Here is an 18,990-nt window from a genome sequence, read left to right as displayed (position 1 = left end):
CAGGGTCTTGCTGTGTTGCCCAGGCTGGACTCGAACTCCTGGGCTCCAGCTGTCCTCTTGCCTCAGCTTCCCAAGTAGCTGGGACTACAGGCACACACCACCACACCTGGCTTGTTTTATTACTTCAAAAAAAATTTCATTTTATCTCCCCGCCATAGAACTGGATATTTAAAAATTATATTCTAGTTATTGATACCGAATTGAGTGACATGGAATTTTTAACAGTAGCTTTTCTGATATTTGATGTTTCCAAAGGGAGTATTTTTGTTATAAAGAGCTTATTTTCATTACTGTCTGCCCCCTCCCCAACCCACTTTTTTTTTTGAGTGCAGTCTTGCTCTGTCGCTCAGGCTGGAGTATAGTGGTGTGATATGAGCTCACTGCTACCTCTGCCTCCCGGGTTCAAGCGATTCTCCTGCCTCAGCCTCCCGAGTAGCTGGGACTACAGGTGTGCGCAACTACACCCGGCCAATTTTGTATTTTTAGTAGAAAAACAGGGTTTCACCATTTTGGCCAGGTTGGTCTCGAATTTCTGACCTCAAGCAATCTGCCCACCTCAGCTTTGCAAAGTGCTGGGATTACAGGTGTGAGCCACTGTACCTGGCCTCTTTACTGTCCCTTGATGACCTTTTATTAAAATTTATTTCAGTGAATTTTTTTTTTTTTTTTTTGAGACAGGGTCTCTCTCTGTCACCCAGGCTGGAGTGCAGTGGCGCAATTTTGGCTCACTGCAGTCCCTGCCTCCCGGTTGAAGCGATTCTTATGCCTCAGCCTCCTGAGTAGCTGAGATTACTGAGATTGCTGTTATGGCATATATACCACGCACAACCATGCCTGGCTAATTTTTGTAGTTTTAGTAGAGACAGGGTTTCATCATGTTGGCCAGTTTGGTCTCTAACTCCTAACCTCAAGTGATCTCACCTCTGCCTCCCAAAGTGCTGAGATTACAGGTGTGAGCCATTGTGTCTGGGCTGTTTCAGTGATTTAAGAGTCACTCAAAATATAATCTGTAGTTAAGAAGCTATCTTTTTCTAATTACCTACTTAATTCAATTTTTTTGCTTTTTCTGTCATCTTTATAGTCTATTGCGTCTGCAGACATGGATTTCAACCAGCTGGAGGCATTCTTGACTGCTCAAACCAAAAAGCAAGGTGGGATCACATCTGACCAAGCTGCTGTCATTTCCAAATTCTGGAAGAGCCACAAGACAAAAATCCGTGAGAGCCTCATGAACCAGAGCCGCTGGAATAGCGGGCTTCGGGGCCTGAGCTGGAGAGTTGATGGCAAGTCTCAGTCAAGGCACTCAGCTCAAATACACACACCTGTTGCCATTATAGAGCTGGAATTAGGCAAATATGGACAGGTGAGTTAAACTTAAGTCAATTTTCCTTTGTAAACTGTATTTTTCACTACATGTTAGCTTGTCTATTCAGCTTGATTTTATGCAATAACAGCAACAGGAAAAGACACTGTTTCCTAGAATCCTTTTTCAGAGGTAGAATCATCTGAAAATTTGGATACTCTCACTTGTGGACAGAGTCTGGAAACTAGCCTCATGGTCCTGGCAGCTGTCTCAGAAGAACAGAATGGGCCAATAATGTGATTGCTCAGAAGCTGACCACTACTGCATTTGGTTAGATCTCAAAATCCTTGGCATCTGTTCAGAATTTCCAAGGCAATGATAGAGATAATAAATAAAGACCAAGAATTTGGATTAAACAACACAATCACATCCAGTCATCTTTAATAATCAGTCAGGTATAGGAGGCAGTGTATCTTAATTTACATTAATACATTGTTCGTAAAGACCCCTAAATGTGCTATCTCTGTCCTTGAGGTCACAAATAATTCTCAGTTTAATCTTATGTACAGTGCTTCTTTTCCCAACAGTTACAGCAGTCATTATAGCAGATAATTTTAATGTCTATATGGTTTTTCTTGAAGTCATTCACTTTGTGTTGCAGATGACTGCCAGCTCAGACTTTTAATGATCTGGCTTATGTCTTTGGGGAAAAAAAAAGAAACTGGTAATTAGGAAGAGAAAACCCAGGTCAATGAATTAGCTAATCACATTTATTTTCAGATAAATAAGTGCTTCTATTATATCCTACAATAGAAATGTATTTCTTACTTGATGAGCTGTCAGATTTTCTTACATATTTTCTTTTATAGTTTCTTTAGATTTTTCAGTGTTTGCAGTTCTGTACTGACTTTAATTTTAATTTAAAAGATAATTCAGGGCCTGGCACAGTGGCTCATGCCTGTAATCCCAGCTCATGCCTGTAATCCCAGCTCATGCCTGTAATCCCAGCACTTTGGGAGGCTGAGGTGGGCGGATCACCTGAGGTCAGGAGTTCGAGGCCAACCTGACCAACAGAGACCAGAAACCCCGTCTCTGCTAAAAATACAAAATTAGCTGGGCATGGTGGCACATACCTGTAATCCTAGCTACTTGGGAGGCTGAGGCACGAGAATCGCTTGAACCTGGGAGGTGGAGGTTGCAGTGAGCCAAGATCATGCCATTGCACTCCAGCCTGGGCAATAAGAGCGAAACTCTGTCTCAAGAAAAAAAAATTTTTTAAATAATAAAAGATAATTCAGCCTGAGCACAGTGGCTCACACCTGTAATCCCAACACTTTGGGAGGCCAGGGTGGGTGGATCACCTGAGGTCAGGACTTTGAGACCAGCCTGGCCAACATGGTGAAACCTTGTCTCTACTAAAAACACAAAAATTAGTCAGGCATGGTGGCAGGCGCCTATAATCCCAGCTACTTGGGAGGCTGAGGCAGGAGAATCGCTTGAATCCGGAAGGTGGAGGTTGCAGTGAGCCGAGATTGAGCCACTGCACTCCAGCCTGGGTGACAAGAGCGAGATTCCACCAGAAAAAAAAAAAAAAAAAAGATAATTCATTAAAAATTTTTGGCTGGGCGCAGTGGCTCATCTCTGTAATCCCAGCACTTTGGAAGGCCAAGGCAGGTGGATCACTTGAGGTCAGGAGTTCAAGACCAGCCTGGCCAACATGGTAAAGCCCCATCTCTTCTACTAAAAATACAAAAACAAAACAAAACAACAACAACAACAACAAATTGCCGGGCATGGTGGCGGGCACCTGTAATCCTAGTTACTCAGGAGGCTGAGGCAGGAGAATTGCTTCATCCTGGGAGGTGGAGGTTGCAGTGAGCAGGGATCACATCGCTGTACTCCAGGCTGGGTGGGAGACCCTGTTGCAAAAAAAAAATTTAAATATGGAGTACCTTTTATTCAGTTATTATAAAGTAGTGCTACTTGTACTTGTTGACTAGTTTGTCTGATCCTAAAGTCAGTTCTCTTGCTGGGCACGGTGGCTCACGCCTGTAATCCCAGCACTTTGGGAGGCTGAGGCAGTTGTATCATCTGAGGTCAGGAGGTCAAGACCAGCCTGGCCAACATGGGGAAACCCCATCTCTACTAAAAATACAAAAATTAGCTGGGCATGGTGGCAGGCACCTGTAATCCTAGCTACTTGGGAGGCTGAGGCAGGAGAATCACTTGAACCCGGGAGGCAGAGGTTGCTGTCAGCCGAGATGGTGCCACTGCACTCCAGTCTGGGCAACAGTGAGGCTCTGTCTCAAAAAAAAAAACAAAACAAAAAACAGGCCGGGCGTGGTGGCTCATGCCTGTAATCTCAACACTTTGGGAGGCCAAGGCGGGTGGATCACGAGATCAGGAGATCGAGACCATCCTGGCTAACACGGTGAAACCCGTCTCTACTAAAAACACAAAAAAATTGGCCGGGCGTTGTGGCGGGCGCCTGTAATCCCAGCTACTGGGGAGTCTGAGGCAGGAGAATGGTGTGAACCCAGGAGGTGGAGCTTGCAGTGAGCCGAGATTGTGCCACTGCACTCCAGCCTGGGCGACAGAGTGAGACTCCGTCTCAAAAAAAAAAAACAAAAAAAACTTGTCTGTTCTCTTAACCATTGTGTTATGTGACAGATATTTTTACACACACACACACACACACACACACACATCCAACAGATTAGAAAAGTTTAATAAGTACTCTTGGATATCTAAGTTTTACCAGCTATTTATATCGGCTATTTAGTTTTCATCCTGCCAGCAGTGCTTTCATTTTGTCTATATTTAACATTTGGTCAGGAATATGAAAACGTAATCTGTTTTAAGACTCCTAGAAAGCTATGATATTATTTCGTTAATACTATCATAGGTTTCTAGGTTACAGGTTGCTCGCTTCTGTAATCCCAGCACTTTGGGAAGCTGAGGCAGGCAGATCACTTGAGGTCAGGAGTTTGAGACCAGCCTGGCCAACATGGTGAAACCCTGTCTCTACTAAAAATACAAAAATTAGCCGTGTGTGGTGGTGTGTGTCTGTAGTTCCAGCTACTCAGGAGGCTGAGGCACAAAAATCACTTGAGCCCAGAAGGCGGAGGTTGCAGCAAGCCAAGATCGGATCACTTCACTTTAGCCTTGGTGACAGAGTGAGACTGTGTCTCAGAAAAAAAAAGAAAAAAGAAAAAGAAAAAAAGTGTGACAATGATTGTATACATATGTCAAAACTTATAAAATTGTACACTTTATTATGTACAGTTTATTGTACATCACATACTTCAAAGTGGTAAAGAAATAGTCACAATGAAAATGATTGATATTGCACTTTAGCCCATAAAATCCTTTTTATTTGTTTTTTGAGACGGAGTCTCACTCTGTCACCCAGGCTGGAGTGCAGTGGCACAATCTCAGCTCACTGCAACCTCCGCCCTCCGAGTTCAAGTGGTTCTCCTGCCTCAGCCTCCCGAGTAGCTGGGATTACAGGTGCCTGCCACTGTGCCTGGCTTATTTTTTGTATTTTTAGTAGAGATGGGGGTTTCACCATCTTGGCCAGGCTGGTCTTGAACTCCTGACCTCGTGATCCACCCACCTCTGCCTCCCAAAGTGCTGGGATTACAGGCTTGAGCCACCGTGCCCGGCCTATAAAATCCTTTTTAATACAAATATATGAAGTCAAGAAAAGTTGTAAAGAATAAAGTAAACAATAATAGAACCTAGACTGGCAGTAAAATATATAGCCCACATCCTACAGGAAATGTTTTTATGAGAACTGGATCCTTGGTTAGTACTTATGCCAGCTTCTAGGTTAGTGTTATTTATGAAATACTCTACTAAATCAAGTACCCAATATTTAGAACACCTATAGGCACCCACATCAAAGTTGTTTTCACACTGCTGACATTGGATGAGCTTGTGAGAGAATTAACAATCCTAGGATATCAAGAAGTTGCTTCCAAGAAGGGTGACCAGGTTTTTGTTGAACTCTGGTGTGTGTGTTTATGTCTATCTGTGTACCCCAGGGCAACTAAAGTACTGTCTTCAGTTTATATCATTTTAAAGCAGTAGTTCTCAACCATGGTCACACATAAGAATCACATTCAGAGCTTTAAACATTTTGATGCTCAGACCTTACCCCCAGCCAATTACATAAGAATCTGTGGGGATGGAACATAGGTATCGTTATTCTTTAAAGCTGCCCAGATGATTTCAGTATCCAGGGTTGAGAACCACTGTGTTAAAGGTAGCCAAAATAATTGGATTTGATGTGTTAATAGAACTTGGTATCATATTTTTACAACAAGAATTCAATATATGTTGGCATATTGCTTGTACTTGATGTAATTTGTAGAGTGCTTGAGATTATTTATTCAGGAACTAGTGAAGGTGGGTTTCTTTCGTTTCCCTCACTCCCTATTTAAATTTCTCTCTCCTGTTCAGTTTGTCTGTATTACTTTTCTTTGGCCTAAAAAGTAACATTTGAAAGTTGGAAGCCAAAGGGCTAATATCCAGAATCTACAATGAACTCAAACAAATTTACAAGAAAAAAACAACCCCATCAAAAAGTGGGCAAAGGATATGAACAGACACTTCTCAAAAGAAGACATTTATGTAGCCAAAAGACACATGAAAAAATGCTCATCCTCACTGGCCATCCAGAGAAATGCAAATCAAAACCACTATGAGATACCATCTCACACCAGTTAGAATGGCAATCATTAAAAAGTCAGGAAACAACAGGTGCTGGAGAGGATGTGGAGAAATAGGAACACTTTTACACCATTGGTGGGACTGTAAACTAGTTCAACCATTGTGGAAGACAGTGTGGCGATACCTCAGGGATCTAGGACTAGAAATACCATTTGACCCAGCCATCCCATTACTGGGTATATACCCAAAGGACTATAAATCATGCTGCTATAAAGACACATGCACACATATGTTTATTGCGGCACTATTCACAATAGCAAAGACTTGGAACCAACCCAAATGTCCAACAATGATAGACTGGATTAAGAAAATGTGGCACATATACACCACAGAATACTATGCAGCCATAAAAAATGATGAGTTCATGTCCTTTGTAGGGACATGGATGAAATTGGAAATCATCATTCTCAGTAAACTATCGCAAGTACAAAAAACCAAACACCACATGTTCTCACTCATAGGTGGGAATTGAACAATGAGAACGCATGGACACAGGAAGGGGAATATCACATTCTGGGGACTGTTGTGGGGTGGGGGGAGGGGGGAGGGATAGCATTAGGAGATATACCTAATGCTAAATGACAAGATAATGGGTGCAGCACACCAGCATGGCACATGTATATATATGTAACTAACCTACACATTGTGCACATGTACCCTAAAACTTAAAGTATAATAATTAAAAAAAAAAAGAAAATTGGAAGCCAAGTACATACATAACCCTGTTTTCTAAACCACAGTATATATTGCGATATCCTTTGAGATATGAGGAAGCCAGAGTAATAGAGAAATAACTAAGGCAGTATACCTTAATGGAAATCTTCAAAGCTAGAGAAAATGAATAGGAACTACTGACCCAATTACTTTGCTTGTAGTGAATGTTTTTTCCAACAGAAGTGAAAATTTTGCAAAAATAAAACATGATTCAATTGTAAAAACATGCAGAAAGCTTTAAGGTGAATATTTTGTATCCAAAAGATGAACATCAAGTGCTTTGCTTATGAGACTGAAATCCTGTCATATTTGGCCATAAATCACTGTGAGATCTGAGCCATGAGGACTGTAGGAATCTGGCATATGTCTTTAGAAATGTTTTATATTTATTCACCTAACACCTTTGTTGTGTTTTCCTTTCCTGGAACTTCAGTAGAGATTACGATAGAAGTGTTTTCTTTTTTTAAATACTAACTGGGGAGAAGGGATGGTAATTTATACCTTCAGTGGAGTCTCATTTATGGTTATTTCTTCTTTTTAGGCTTGAATTTGGGTATTTTATAAAGATGTATTGGGTTTTCTTTTATGACTTCTTGTCCTTCAAGGCCAAAAGGACATTTTGTGAGGAAACATTTAGACTTAGTCTCAGTACTGAACCATTTAGTACTGAATTGTTCTTGCACGTAGATTTTAAGATGCCCTGCATGTAGAGATCCCAAAATATAAAACTCTTTTCTTTGTTGTTTTTAAATTTATTTATTAATGGCTAATGTTATTGCCTTTTCTCAAGTAAGTTTTAGTTTAAGCACTTCTCTAGTTTTGGGTTGAGTTTTCAGCAGACCTATAGAGGAAGACAGATTTTTATATTTTCTGATCTAGTTGTTTTTTCTAACCAACTCATATGCTCACTCCTGTCATTTATAAGCAATTAGATGAGGGGGATATTCACTGACCATACATTACAGAATCAAAATAGGTTGGGTTCTCTATTAAAAACTCAGCAATTTTGTCTGAAACATAGATAAACCTCTAATCTCCAGGGAAGGTATTCATTTATTTTTAATTTCTAAATTTCTTTTGAAATAAACTAAATACAATCATGCTCTGCATAATGACATTTCAGTCACTGATGGATCACATATACGATAGTTGTCCCATAAGATGATAATACTGTATTTTAAAGGTAACTTTTCTATATTTAGATATGTTTAGTTACACAAATATAATACTTACCATTGTGTTGCAGTTGCCTACAGTATTCAGTACAGTAATGCCCTGTACAGGTTTATAGCCTAGAAGCAATAGGCTATACCATATAACCTAGGTGTATAGCAGGCTACACCATCTAAGTTTGTGTAAGTACACTCTATCATGTTCACACAACGAATCACCTAATGGCACATTTCTCAGGAGGTATCCTCATCGTTAAGCTATGCATAACTATACACTGATCTGCTTTTGTAATTCTAGCTAGTAAATAAGGAGTAAGAATCTGCTAAAACATATAATTAATAATCCGTTTATATCTGGGCGCAGTGGCTCACACCTGTAATACCAGCACTTTGAGAGGTTGAGGGAGGCAGATTACTTGAGCCCAGGTGTTTGAGACCAGCTTGATCAACATGGCGAGACCCCATCTCTACAAAAAATATGAAAATTAGCCAGATGTGATACTGCATGTCTGTAATCCAAGCTACTCGATAGAGTGAGGATCCCTTGTGCCCAGGAGGTCGAGGCTGCAGTGAGCTGTGATTGCACCACTACCCTCCAGCCTGGGTGACAGAGTGAAAGTGAGACCTTGTCTCTAAATAAATAAATAAGTAAATAAATAAAATCAGTTTATACTGAGCTTGGTCATGTACCATTGTAGCTTCACAAGCCTGAGGAATAGTCACCACAGCTATCTGCTTTGTGTCATAGGGGAAGCAGCAAAGTTGCGTGCGCATGCACACAGACCCGCAATCTTTCATACACACACACAGACACACACACACACACACACATATATATGTTTATACCTGTGTATGTGTGTAAATACATAGAGGGATTTGTAAGGATAGGATATAGGGATTAAATAATATGCCATTTTATTTTATCAACGTTCAGTCACCATTTTGAGATCATGTTGTCTTACTCCAAATAGCTACCAAGGGGAACAGATATCGTGCTTGGTTATATAAGCTGTAATGCAAGCAATACAAATTTGTTTCTGATAATTCTTGTATTTAAGGTTGATTTTTACTTTCAATAATCTACTAAAGGAAAGCCTCCAAAGAATTAGTGAAACTAGTTTTCTGATAAGATATTCAACTATCATTTGTCAGTAGAGATTGATAAAATTTAACAGCTTGAAGATACTTAAATCATTTTAGAATACATTATTTATTTGTTTATTTATTTATTTATTTACTTACTTACTTACTTACAGAGTCTCCCTCTGTTGCCCAGGCAGTAGTGCAGTGGCATGCTCTTGGCTCACTGCAACCTCTGCCTCCCGTGCTCAAGTGATTCTTCTGCCTCAGTCTCCCAAGTAGCTGGCACTACAGGCATGCATCACCACACCTGGCTAATTTTTGCATTTTTAGTAGAGACAGCATTTTACCATGTTGGCCAGGCTGATCTTGAACTCCTGACCTCAAGTGATACGCCCACCTCGGCCTCCCAAAGTGTTGGGATTACAGGTGTGAGCCACCGGGCCCAGTCTAGAATACTTTTTAAAAAAAAACAGATAAAGGAATTTTCCATTTCGTATTTTATATCAGATTTAGAACATGGAATTTACTTAAACTTTAATTCTGAATGAGTCAACTCTTTTTGTAACTCTAAGAAGTGTTCCATAATAGTTTGTGTTCTAAAGTTATGGTCTTCAACTTACAGTTGAATTTAAAGGTATAATTTATAGAAGGCAATGCTTAAAGTTTATAAGAGAAAAAAGAAAGAATAAGACTGGGCATGGTGGCTCATGCCTGTAATCCCAGCACTTTGGGCGACTGAGGCGGGCGGATCACCTGAGGTCAGGAGTTCGAGATCAGCCTGGGCAACTTGGTAAAACCCAGTCTCTACTGAAAATACAAAAGTTTGCCAGGCATAGTGGCACATGCCTGTAGTCCCAGCTACTTGGGAGGCTGAGGTAGGAGAATCGCTTGAACTGGGAGGCAGAGGTTACTGGGAGGCAGAGGTTGCAGTGAGGCGAGATCACACCACTGTACTCCAGCCTGGGCAACAGAGTGAGACTGTCTCAAAAAAAAAAAAAAAAAAAAGAAAGAATAAGAAATTTTGTTTCCTTAGAAAGTTGTTATAATTTTTGCTTTCACACACTTGTTAAAAAAATCTATGAAAATCTAAAACTTATTATTGAAATTCAAACTAACTCTGAATTAGCTATTTGTAAACATACTCTGTGGAGAAGGGAATGTTTTAACAAAGTAAAATAAAATAAAAAATAAAGAGGCTAAGAAAAACCCCTTTTAAAAGCATTACTAGTTATAATGAATAGTGAAAGGACTATTCTTGTGAATTCTAGTGAATGGCTAGTGAAATACTTGTAGTAACTAGTGAAATAAAAATGTAAGTTTAATGCTTTTTAATTTTGAAAACATTAAAATCAGAAGTATTCAGTTATTCATAACTTACCAGTTGAAAAGTAGAAATTTTTGGGAATGTTTTACATAAGGATTATAATAAGTGATATTTAATATTTTTGATGTATTGTAGATTAGACTGCTGTACTGTTAATACAGTACTTCTTTTTCTTAGCTAAGTCTTTCCTTTAAAATTTATATAATGTTTTTGCATTTATTCTCGTTTTAAATAGTAGTCTTGAGATTTTAGTTACTGGATCCATAATCAACATTTGACATACTTGAATTACCTTGTCTTTGAAATATTTGTCTTCCAGAATACCGCATTTGCCTGATTTTCCTGCTAGCCTTCTAGCTCTTTTTTTTTTCTTTTAAAATCTCTTTTGCAGCTTCCTTCTAATCCTCACAACATCTAAATGTTGGTGTACCCTTGAACTCTGTCCTTGATCTTCTTTTCTTCCTTTTTACAACTCACTTCCTAGTTGATCTAATGTAATTCCTTGCATTTAAATACCATCTATATGGTAATGACTCCCAAATGTATATCTCCAAACTGGATTTCTCCCCTAAATTTCAGATACATATTTATGACATACTTGAGATCCTGACTTAAATGTGTAAAAGGTATCAAAAATTGAATATGCCCAAAACTAAGTTCCTCATATATCTCCAAAACCTGTTCCCCCTGCATTTTTTCCCATCTCAGTTAGTGGCACCTCCATTCTTCCAGTTCATATCTTTTTGTTTTCTCCTACCCACATCCATTCCACCATCAAATCTTGCTGGGTCTATTTTTAAAATATATCTAAAATTTGAACACTTCTCACCACGCCCAACTACTTTGTTTAGATCACCATCACCTCTCTCCTAGATTATAACGTCCTCCTAACCGATGTCTCTGTTTCTGCTTTTCAGTCTGTTTTCAACACACAGCATCCAGAATGACTGTTAATGCATAACTTAGAAAATATATTCATGGCTTTCCAGTTCACTCCAGTGGCTTTCTGTGTCAGTCAGATTAATAGTTCTCTCCCTTACTTCGTCTACTCTAGCTAGACCCACTGGCCTTGTTGCTAATTTCTGAAACATTCCAGGGATCTTCAGGACCTGTATACTTGCTCTTGCCTCTTTCTCAATTTGTCTTACTCCAGATATGGCTAGCCTTTTCACTTCCTTAAAGTCTTTTGTTTTTTTTAATCACCTTCTCATTAGGCCTTCACCAGCTACCTCTCTAAAAGAGTTCTCCATGTCCTGCTTTATGTTTTATATTTACAATTTACAATGTATAATACAATAAACTATTTATTTAAAGTGTACAATTTGGTTAATTTTGGCTGGTGTACATGTCTGTGAAAACACCAGTACAGTCAAGAACCAGAACACGTTCCTCATCCCCTAAATGGGGACTGTGTCCCTTTACAGTCATCCACAATTTGTGGACAACTGCTGGTCTGCCTTTTGTTACTTTAGTTGTTTTTCTTCTTGTTACTTATTACTACCTAGCATGCTATTTTACTTATTAATCTTGTCAGTGCTCCAGATTAGCATTTAAGAGGACAAAGATTTTTTTTTTTAATTGCTGCATCCTCACAGTCTTGGATGCCTCCCGGCACATGGTGTTCAGTTAATATTTCTTGAGTGGATAAATCACATAACTCACTATAAAGCATCTCCTATGTGTCAGACACTACATAGGAGTTGAGGATGTATCAGTGAACAATACAGACAAGTTTATTATCTTATGGAGCTCACAATGAAAGAAATTTGTTAATAATTAGTGTAAGAAATTATATCAGAGATGGAAGAGCCTTACCAAAGCTCAAAAGATGGAATGGCTATCTTTACCCAGGAAATTGAAGAAGGCAGTTCTTAAGAGGTGACATTTACATATGATTTTTCCAACTTCATAAACTCTGTGATCCAGAGCTGAGAATCATGAAATAAGAACAACAAAAAAGTTGATACAGGCAGGATGGATTCTCTAGAGTTTATGAACATATCTTTGCATTTAATGCATAGATGTATGGCTGGGCGCAGTGACTCATGCCTGTAATCCTGGCACTGTGGGAGGCTGAGGTAGGTGGATCACTTGAGGTCAGGAGTTTGAGACCAGCCTGGCCAACCTGGTGAAACTCTGTCTCTACTAAAAAATACAAAAAAATTAGCTGGGGCTGGGTGTGGTGGCATGCACCTGTAATCTCAGCTACTTGGGAGGCTGAGGAACGAGAATCACTTGAACCCAGGAGGTGGAGGTTGCAGTGAGCCAAGATCACGCCATTCCACTCCAGCCTGGGTGACAAAGTGAGACCTTGTCTCAAACACACACACATACACACACACACACACACACGTGACCTTTGGCAGTGATTTTTTTTTTTTTTGAGATGGAGTCTTACTCTTGTTGCCCAGGCTGGAGTGCAGTGGCTCTCACTGCAATCTCTGCCTCCCAGGTTCAAGCAATTCCCCTGCCTCAGCCTCCTGAGTAGCTGGGATTACAGGCATGCACCACCATGCCCAGCTAATTTTGTGTTTTTAGTAGAGACGGGGTTTCTCCATGTTGGTGAGGCTGGTCTTGAACTCCCGACCTCAGTTGATCCACCCGCCTGGGCCTCCCAAAGTGCTGGGATTATAGGAGTGAGCCACCGCACCCAGCCCCTTTGGCAGTGATTTAGTACAAGTCCCTAGTGATTGCCATTTCTTTCTCACCACCTCCCACAATGTTGATTTTCCATTTTTTCAGCCCGCTGTCAGTAAGAAGTAGCAAGAAGTAAATTGGCAGAAAAGCTATTATAAGCAAAAGGAAGATTCACTTAGCTAGTGATTCAAAGCATCACTATATGTCAAACTCACCTGAGGAGCTTAAAAAGAAATTAAGATGCCCAGACCCCATCTCAAAGTAAGTGGCTTTACTTTAATTTGAGTGAAGGAAGATTTCTTCTCTGAGGTGAGCTGAGCTTTGAATGACAAGAAGGAGGCAGCCCCAGGAAGATCTGGGGGCACAAAATACAGGCAGAGGGAGCAACCAAGGCAAGAAATTAGCCTTGTTAAGAATTTTAAGTGTAATGGGAAGCCATTAGAGGGTTTTAAACAAGGAAAGATGTGATGTGACTTATATTCTAATAGGATTGCCGTGATTCACCTATGGAGAATGGATTTCTGGGATCTCAGTACTGGGATACTGAGATCCCAGGGGGAAAATATCACTAAGGTTGGAATTGCTTTTCTGAACATTAAAAGCAATTCTCTTTTTCCTTGAAACCTCCATGTGATGTTAATTAGGTAAATGGGATTTCAAGGAAAAACAAAATACAAAACAACAAAAAGAAAAACTGTTATCCTTCATTCTCTTAATAAGATGAGGTATTCAGAAATGAATGGAGCCAATATTAATATTCCACTCCAAAAAATAGTAGAAATGAGTTTACATGGACTTCTCACAATCTCCATTCCACATTTCCATCTCTGTTTCTCATTTATGACAGGTCCCTTCCTTTAAAAACTTTTTTTATTATAATATGTTCCAAAACTTGTTTGTCAAACCTAGGGATAACTAATAAAAATCAGTATTGTAGGGGGAAAAAAAGTGAAAGCAGGAGGCCACTTACTGGGCTCTCACAGTGGTCCAGGTGAGATAACAGCATGGAAATAGAGGTAATTTTAAGGAAGTGAAGTGAGCAGGTAGAGTGTATGTTTTGAATATGGGTGAGTTGCTTTGAGTTGACTTGGAAGGGATGTAGAGAATGAGAGAAAGTGAGGAATTGGGGGTAACACCTTGTTTTTTCTTGTAAGACTATGTTAGCATAATTTGGTAATTCTAGTCATTGTTAAACAGTCTTATTGCAGTGTTGACTGTCTAATATACAACTTGAGTTTTCTGGTAGCTATAATTACCCCTTCCACTTGGGGAAAAATATAAAAGAAATCATTTAACATTTGGCAGTTAAGAAAATGTTGTTTGTGCTGAAGTAATTTTATTTTTAAAACTCTCAACTTACAGAGAGATGCACTTCAGATTACTGAACATTAATTTTTTATAGACTTTAAAAGAAAATCATTGTTTCTTATGATGTGCCCTTTCTTATGTATACTATACCCAATAAAATGATTTAAAGAGGAGGAGAGAAGAAGATGAATGTCTTTGCAGATTCATTGACCCTGTGAGAATAGGGCTTTGGCACTGCTGAAGTCCTCAGCCTCTGACTAGTAGCTTGCCAGCACGCAGCCCCTGGTGTTGGACTTCTTTCAGCTGTTCAGGCTGTCTGTTTCTATTCTTGCAGACAGATGGGGTGCTTGAGAGGAAGCCAGGAAGCCAAGCCTTAAGAGGACTTGGAAGCAATTTTTGGATATAAATCCCTTGTCCTAAACTCAGGGCAACAGTGTATCCTGCCCAGCAGTGTTGAACTGCCTGTGTTTGTCTAGTATGTGTGTACTGGCTGGTTGGCTCTGGGCTTCATTCCATGTATGCCACTGCTCTATTGCCAAGATAAATGTAGAAGGCCTCTGGCCCAAGCCCTTCCTTAGTACTTAAAAAAAAAAAAAATTTGTGGTAAAATACACATAACAAAATTTTACCATTTTAACCTTATTATTTTTTTTTTTTTGAGACAGAGTCTTGCTCTGTCACCCAGGCTGGAATGCAGTGGTGCAGTCTTGGCTCACTGCAACCTCTACCTCCTGGGTTCAAGCGATTCTTCTGTCTCAGCCTCCCGAGTAGCTGGGACTACAGGTGTGCACCACCACGCCAGGCTAATTTTTGTATTTTTAGTAGAGATGGGGTGTCACCATATTGGCTTGGCCAGTATGGTCTTGAACTCCTGACCTCATGATCCACCCCTCTCAGCCTCCCAAAGTGCTGGGATTACAGGTGTGAGCCACTGCGCCCGGCCATTTCAGCAGTTTTTAAGTGTACAGTCCAGTGGTATTAAGTACAGTCCAGTGGTATTAAGTACAGATGGTTTTCTTTTTTAAGAGATGGCAGTCTTGCCACCCAGGCTGGAGTACAGTGGCATGATGATAGCTTACTGTAGCCTCAAGTCCTGGGCTCAAGCAGTCCTCCTGCCTCCACCTCCCAAAGCACTCGGATTACAGATGAGCCACTGCATCCAACCCATTCATGATGTTATATAACCATCACCACTATTTGCAGATCTTTCTTTTTTAAATCCCAAACAGAAATTCAGTACACATTAAACAATAACTCCCAATTTCCATCTCTCTTCAGCCCCTGGTAACCTCTTTTCTACTTTTTTCTCTGTGTATTTGCCTATTCTAGGTATCTCATATAAATAGAACCACACAATATTTGTCCTTTTGTGTCTGGTTTATTTTACACATAGTGTCTTCAACTTTTATCGTTGTTGTAGTACATATCAGGATTTCATTCCTTTTAAAGGCTGAATAATATTCCATTGTGTACATATACCACATTTTGTTTATCCATTTATCTGTTGATGGATATTTGAGTTGTTTCCACCTTTTGGCTCTTGTGACTAATCTGCTGTGAACATGGGTATACAAATGTCTATTTTAGTCTCTGTTTTTAATTCTTTTGGGTATATACTAGGAGTGGACTTGTTGGATCATAGGGTAAATCTATGTTTTAACTTTTTAAGGAACTGACAAACTATTTTCTACAGCAGTTGCTCAATTTTACGGTTTTTTGCAGTACATGAAGTTTCCAGTTTCTGTACATCCTCACTAACACTTGTTAGTTTCTGGGTTTTTTTTTTTTTCTTTTTTTTTGATAGTTGTTATCCTAATGTATATAAAGTGGTATCTCATTTAGTTTTGAGTTGAAGTCCTTAATGATTAGAGATGTTGAACATCTTTTTATGTGCTTATTGGGTTTGCCCTTTTTGTTTGTTTTTTTGAGACAGGAGTCTTGCTCCATCTCCCAGGCCGGAGTGCAATGGTGCAATCTTGGCTCACTGAAACCTCCGCCTCCCAAGTTCAAGTGATTCTCTTGCTCAGCATTCTGAGTAGCTGGGATTACAGGCACACACCACCACACCTGGCTAATTTTTGTATTTTTAGTAGAGACGGGGTTTCACCACTTTTGGCCAGGCTGGTCTTGAACGCCTGACCTCTGCCTGCCTTGGCCTCCCAAAGTGCTGGGATTACATGCGTGAACCACGACGCCCAGCCAGGTTTGCCCATTTTCAAAAATCTATTTTGTTTTTCTTTCTTTTCTTTTTGTCTCTCTTTTTTCTTTCCTTTTTTTTTTTTTTTTTTTCGAGACAGGGTCTTGCTCTATCGCCCAAGCTGGAGTGCAGTGGCACAATCTCAGCTCACTGCAACCTCTGCCTCTCAAGCTCCAGTGTTCCTCCCACCTCAGCCACCTGAGTAGCTGGGACTACAGGTGCAAGCTACCATGCCTGGTTAATTTTTTGTATTTTTTGTAGAGACGGCGTTTTGCCATGTTGCCCAGGCTGGTCTTGAACTCCTGGGCTGAAGCAAGCCACTGCCTCGGCCTTGCAAAGTGCTGGGATTATAAGCATGAGCCACTGAACCCAGCCTCTTTTTTTTTTTTTCCTACACCAAACACCTGAACTCATTTTATGCACTTTTATTGTTTTTTTTTTGTTGTTGAGTTGTAGTTTTTTTTTTTAATGTATTCAGGATATCAATCACATATTAGATATATGGATTTGCAAATATTTTCTCCCGGTCTGAGTTTTCACTCCCCTCCAGATCATATCCTTTGATGCATAAAAGTTTTAAATTTTGATGTGGTCCAGTTTATTTTTACTTTTGTTGCCTGTGCTTTTGGTATCCTATCCAAGAAGTCATTGCCAAATCCAGTGTCATGAAACTTTTCCTCTCTGTTTTCTACTAAGAGTTCTATAGTTTTCACTCTTAGGCTTAGGTCTTTGATCCACTCGAGTTAATTTTTTCATATGATATGAGGCCATTCTTAACATTTTGTATGGATTTTAAAAAAATGATTTATGCTACTAGGGAAACAGAAAATAGGACTTCTGAACTTGAAGCTGATAAGTTGTAAATTTATCATGTTTCTGAATTTTCTAGATAACTCTGTGTAATTAAACAGAGCTCTTATCACCCAAGACGTTAATGAGTGGTAGTCTCTAGGAACCAGCTCAGATTAACTGCCAAATAAGCTAAACTTCCTTTTTATTGCCAGAGTTATTAACCTAAGTGGATTATAAGTCAATAACAGAGGAAATATATCTGAATTTTAATGAGCCATTTTATAGTCTTGTGGATACAGTACAAAAGCCTGAACTGAATTATGATAAACCTAGTGAATGTAACAGTGTTGATCACCAAATTAGTTTGATCTTTGATCCTGTGATACTGGCGTCCCTCCACACACACACTTCTTAGTCTAAAGAAAACAGCCTAGTCTTCTTAGAATATCATTTAAAGGCTGGGTGCAATGGCTCATGCCTCTTATGCTAACACTTTGAGAGGCCAAGGCAGGCAGATCACTTGAGCCCAGGAGTTCAAGACCAGCCTGGGCAACATGGTGAAACCCTATCGCTACAAAAAATAAAAAAAAATTAGCAGGGCATGGTGGTGCACACCTGTAGTCCCAGCTGCTTGGTAGGCTGAAGTGGGAGGATTGCCTGGGCCCAGGAGTTCGAGGCTGCAGTGAGCTGTGATCATGCCACTGCACTCCAGCCTGGGTGACAAGAGTGAGACCCTGTCTCCAAAAAAAAAAAAAGAAAAAAGAAAAAAAGAAAAAGAAAAATGAAGGTATTTTTTGGCTGTGTGGCTCTGTTCATGTAATTCTTTAAAAACGCTGACTTCAGGCTGGGCATGGTGGCTCACGCCTATAATACCAGCACTTTGGGAGGCCAAGGCAGAAGGATTGTTTGAGTTGAGAACAGGAGGTCAAGATCAGCCTGGGCAACACAGGAAGACCCCATCTCTACAAAAAATTTTTAAAATTACCTGAGCATGGTGGCATGCACCTGTAGTCTCAGCTACTTGGGAGGCTGAGATAGGAGGATCACTGGAGCCTGGGAGGGGAGATTGAGGCTGCAGTGAGCCATGATTGTACCTCTGCACTCCAGCCTGGGCGTCAGAGCATGACCTATCTCAAAAAAAAAAAAAAAAAAAAAAAAAGTCTAACTTTATGTGGACGTAAGATCATGGGTAGCAGGCCCATACGCATCTTTTCAGGTACTTCCGTCTTCCCAACACATGTATATTGATGAAAGGTGGATACTTATTTTCCCTGCTTAGGTCACATGGCACATGGCTACCCAGGGGGAAGTCACTGTTCATTGGAATTAGGGTAATTTAGGGAAGGTGTAAATTGACAGCTGATACCACAGGGAATAAGTGAGGAGCAGTTCACCAAAGGAATTAGGCATGCTGGACAAACAAAACCAATATGATACAAAGGTACTTTTGTCAAAATAAGAAACTAAAAGTAGTACTTTGTTACTAACTAAACTCCAGATTTTATTTCTATTTCAGCAGTTTTTCCATTAATATTCCCTTTCTGTTCCAGGATTAAATCCAAGCTACCACTAAATTGCTAACAAACTAAATTGCACTTACTTATCATGTCTCCCAATCATGTCAGATCACTGTTTCAGTTTTTCATGAGCATTATGGTTATTTTCCAGCTTTATTGGGATATAATTGGCAAATTCAAATGGTATATATTTAAGGCGTAAAAAAACT

The 18,990-nt window shown here is 39.8% G+C and overlaps 1 protein-coding gene across 4 annotated transcripts in view; it reads left to right on the top strand.

Annotated features, from left to right (window-relative positions):
* COMMD1 (copper metabolism domain containing 1) overlaps positions 1-18,990 on the top strand; it is a 247,204-nt gene that overhangs the window by 109,671 nt on the left and 118,543 nt on the right. For 3 of the 4 annotated variants that reach the window (XM_054677917.2, XM_515503.9, XM_054677916.2), the window contains exon 2: positions 1,082-1,363. In XM_054677917.2, coding sequence (XP_054533892.1) covers positions 1,100-1,363 — 264 coding nt within the window. In that variant the 5' untranslated portion in view covers positions 1,082-1,099. Of the gene's footprint in view, positions 1-1,081; positions 1,364-13,072; positions 14,859-18,990 lie in introns of those variants that run through there. The other variant, XM_016948610.4, reaches the window with a different exon arrangement.

This window comes from Pan troglodytes, chromosome 12 (assembly GCF_028858775.2).
Source record: "Pan troglodytes isolate AG18354 chromosome 12, NHGRI_mPanTro3-v2.0_pri, whole genome shotgun sequence".
In the NCBI taxonomy this organism is placed as follows: Eukaryota; Metazoa; Chordata; class Mammalia; order Primates; family Hominidae; genus Pan; species Pan troglodytes.
The sequence above is the reverse complement of the archived record's forward strand: the minus strand, read 5'-3'. Positions and strand labels throughout refer to the sequence as shown.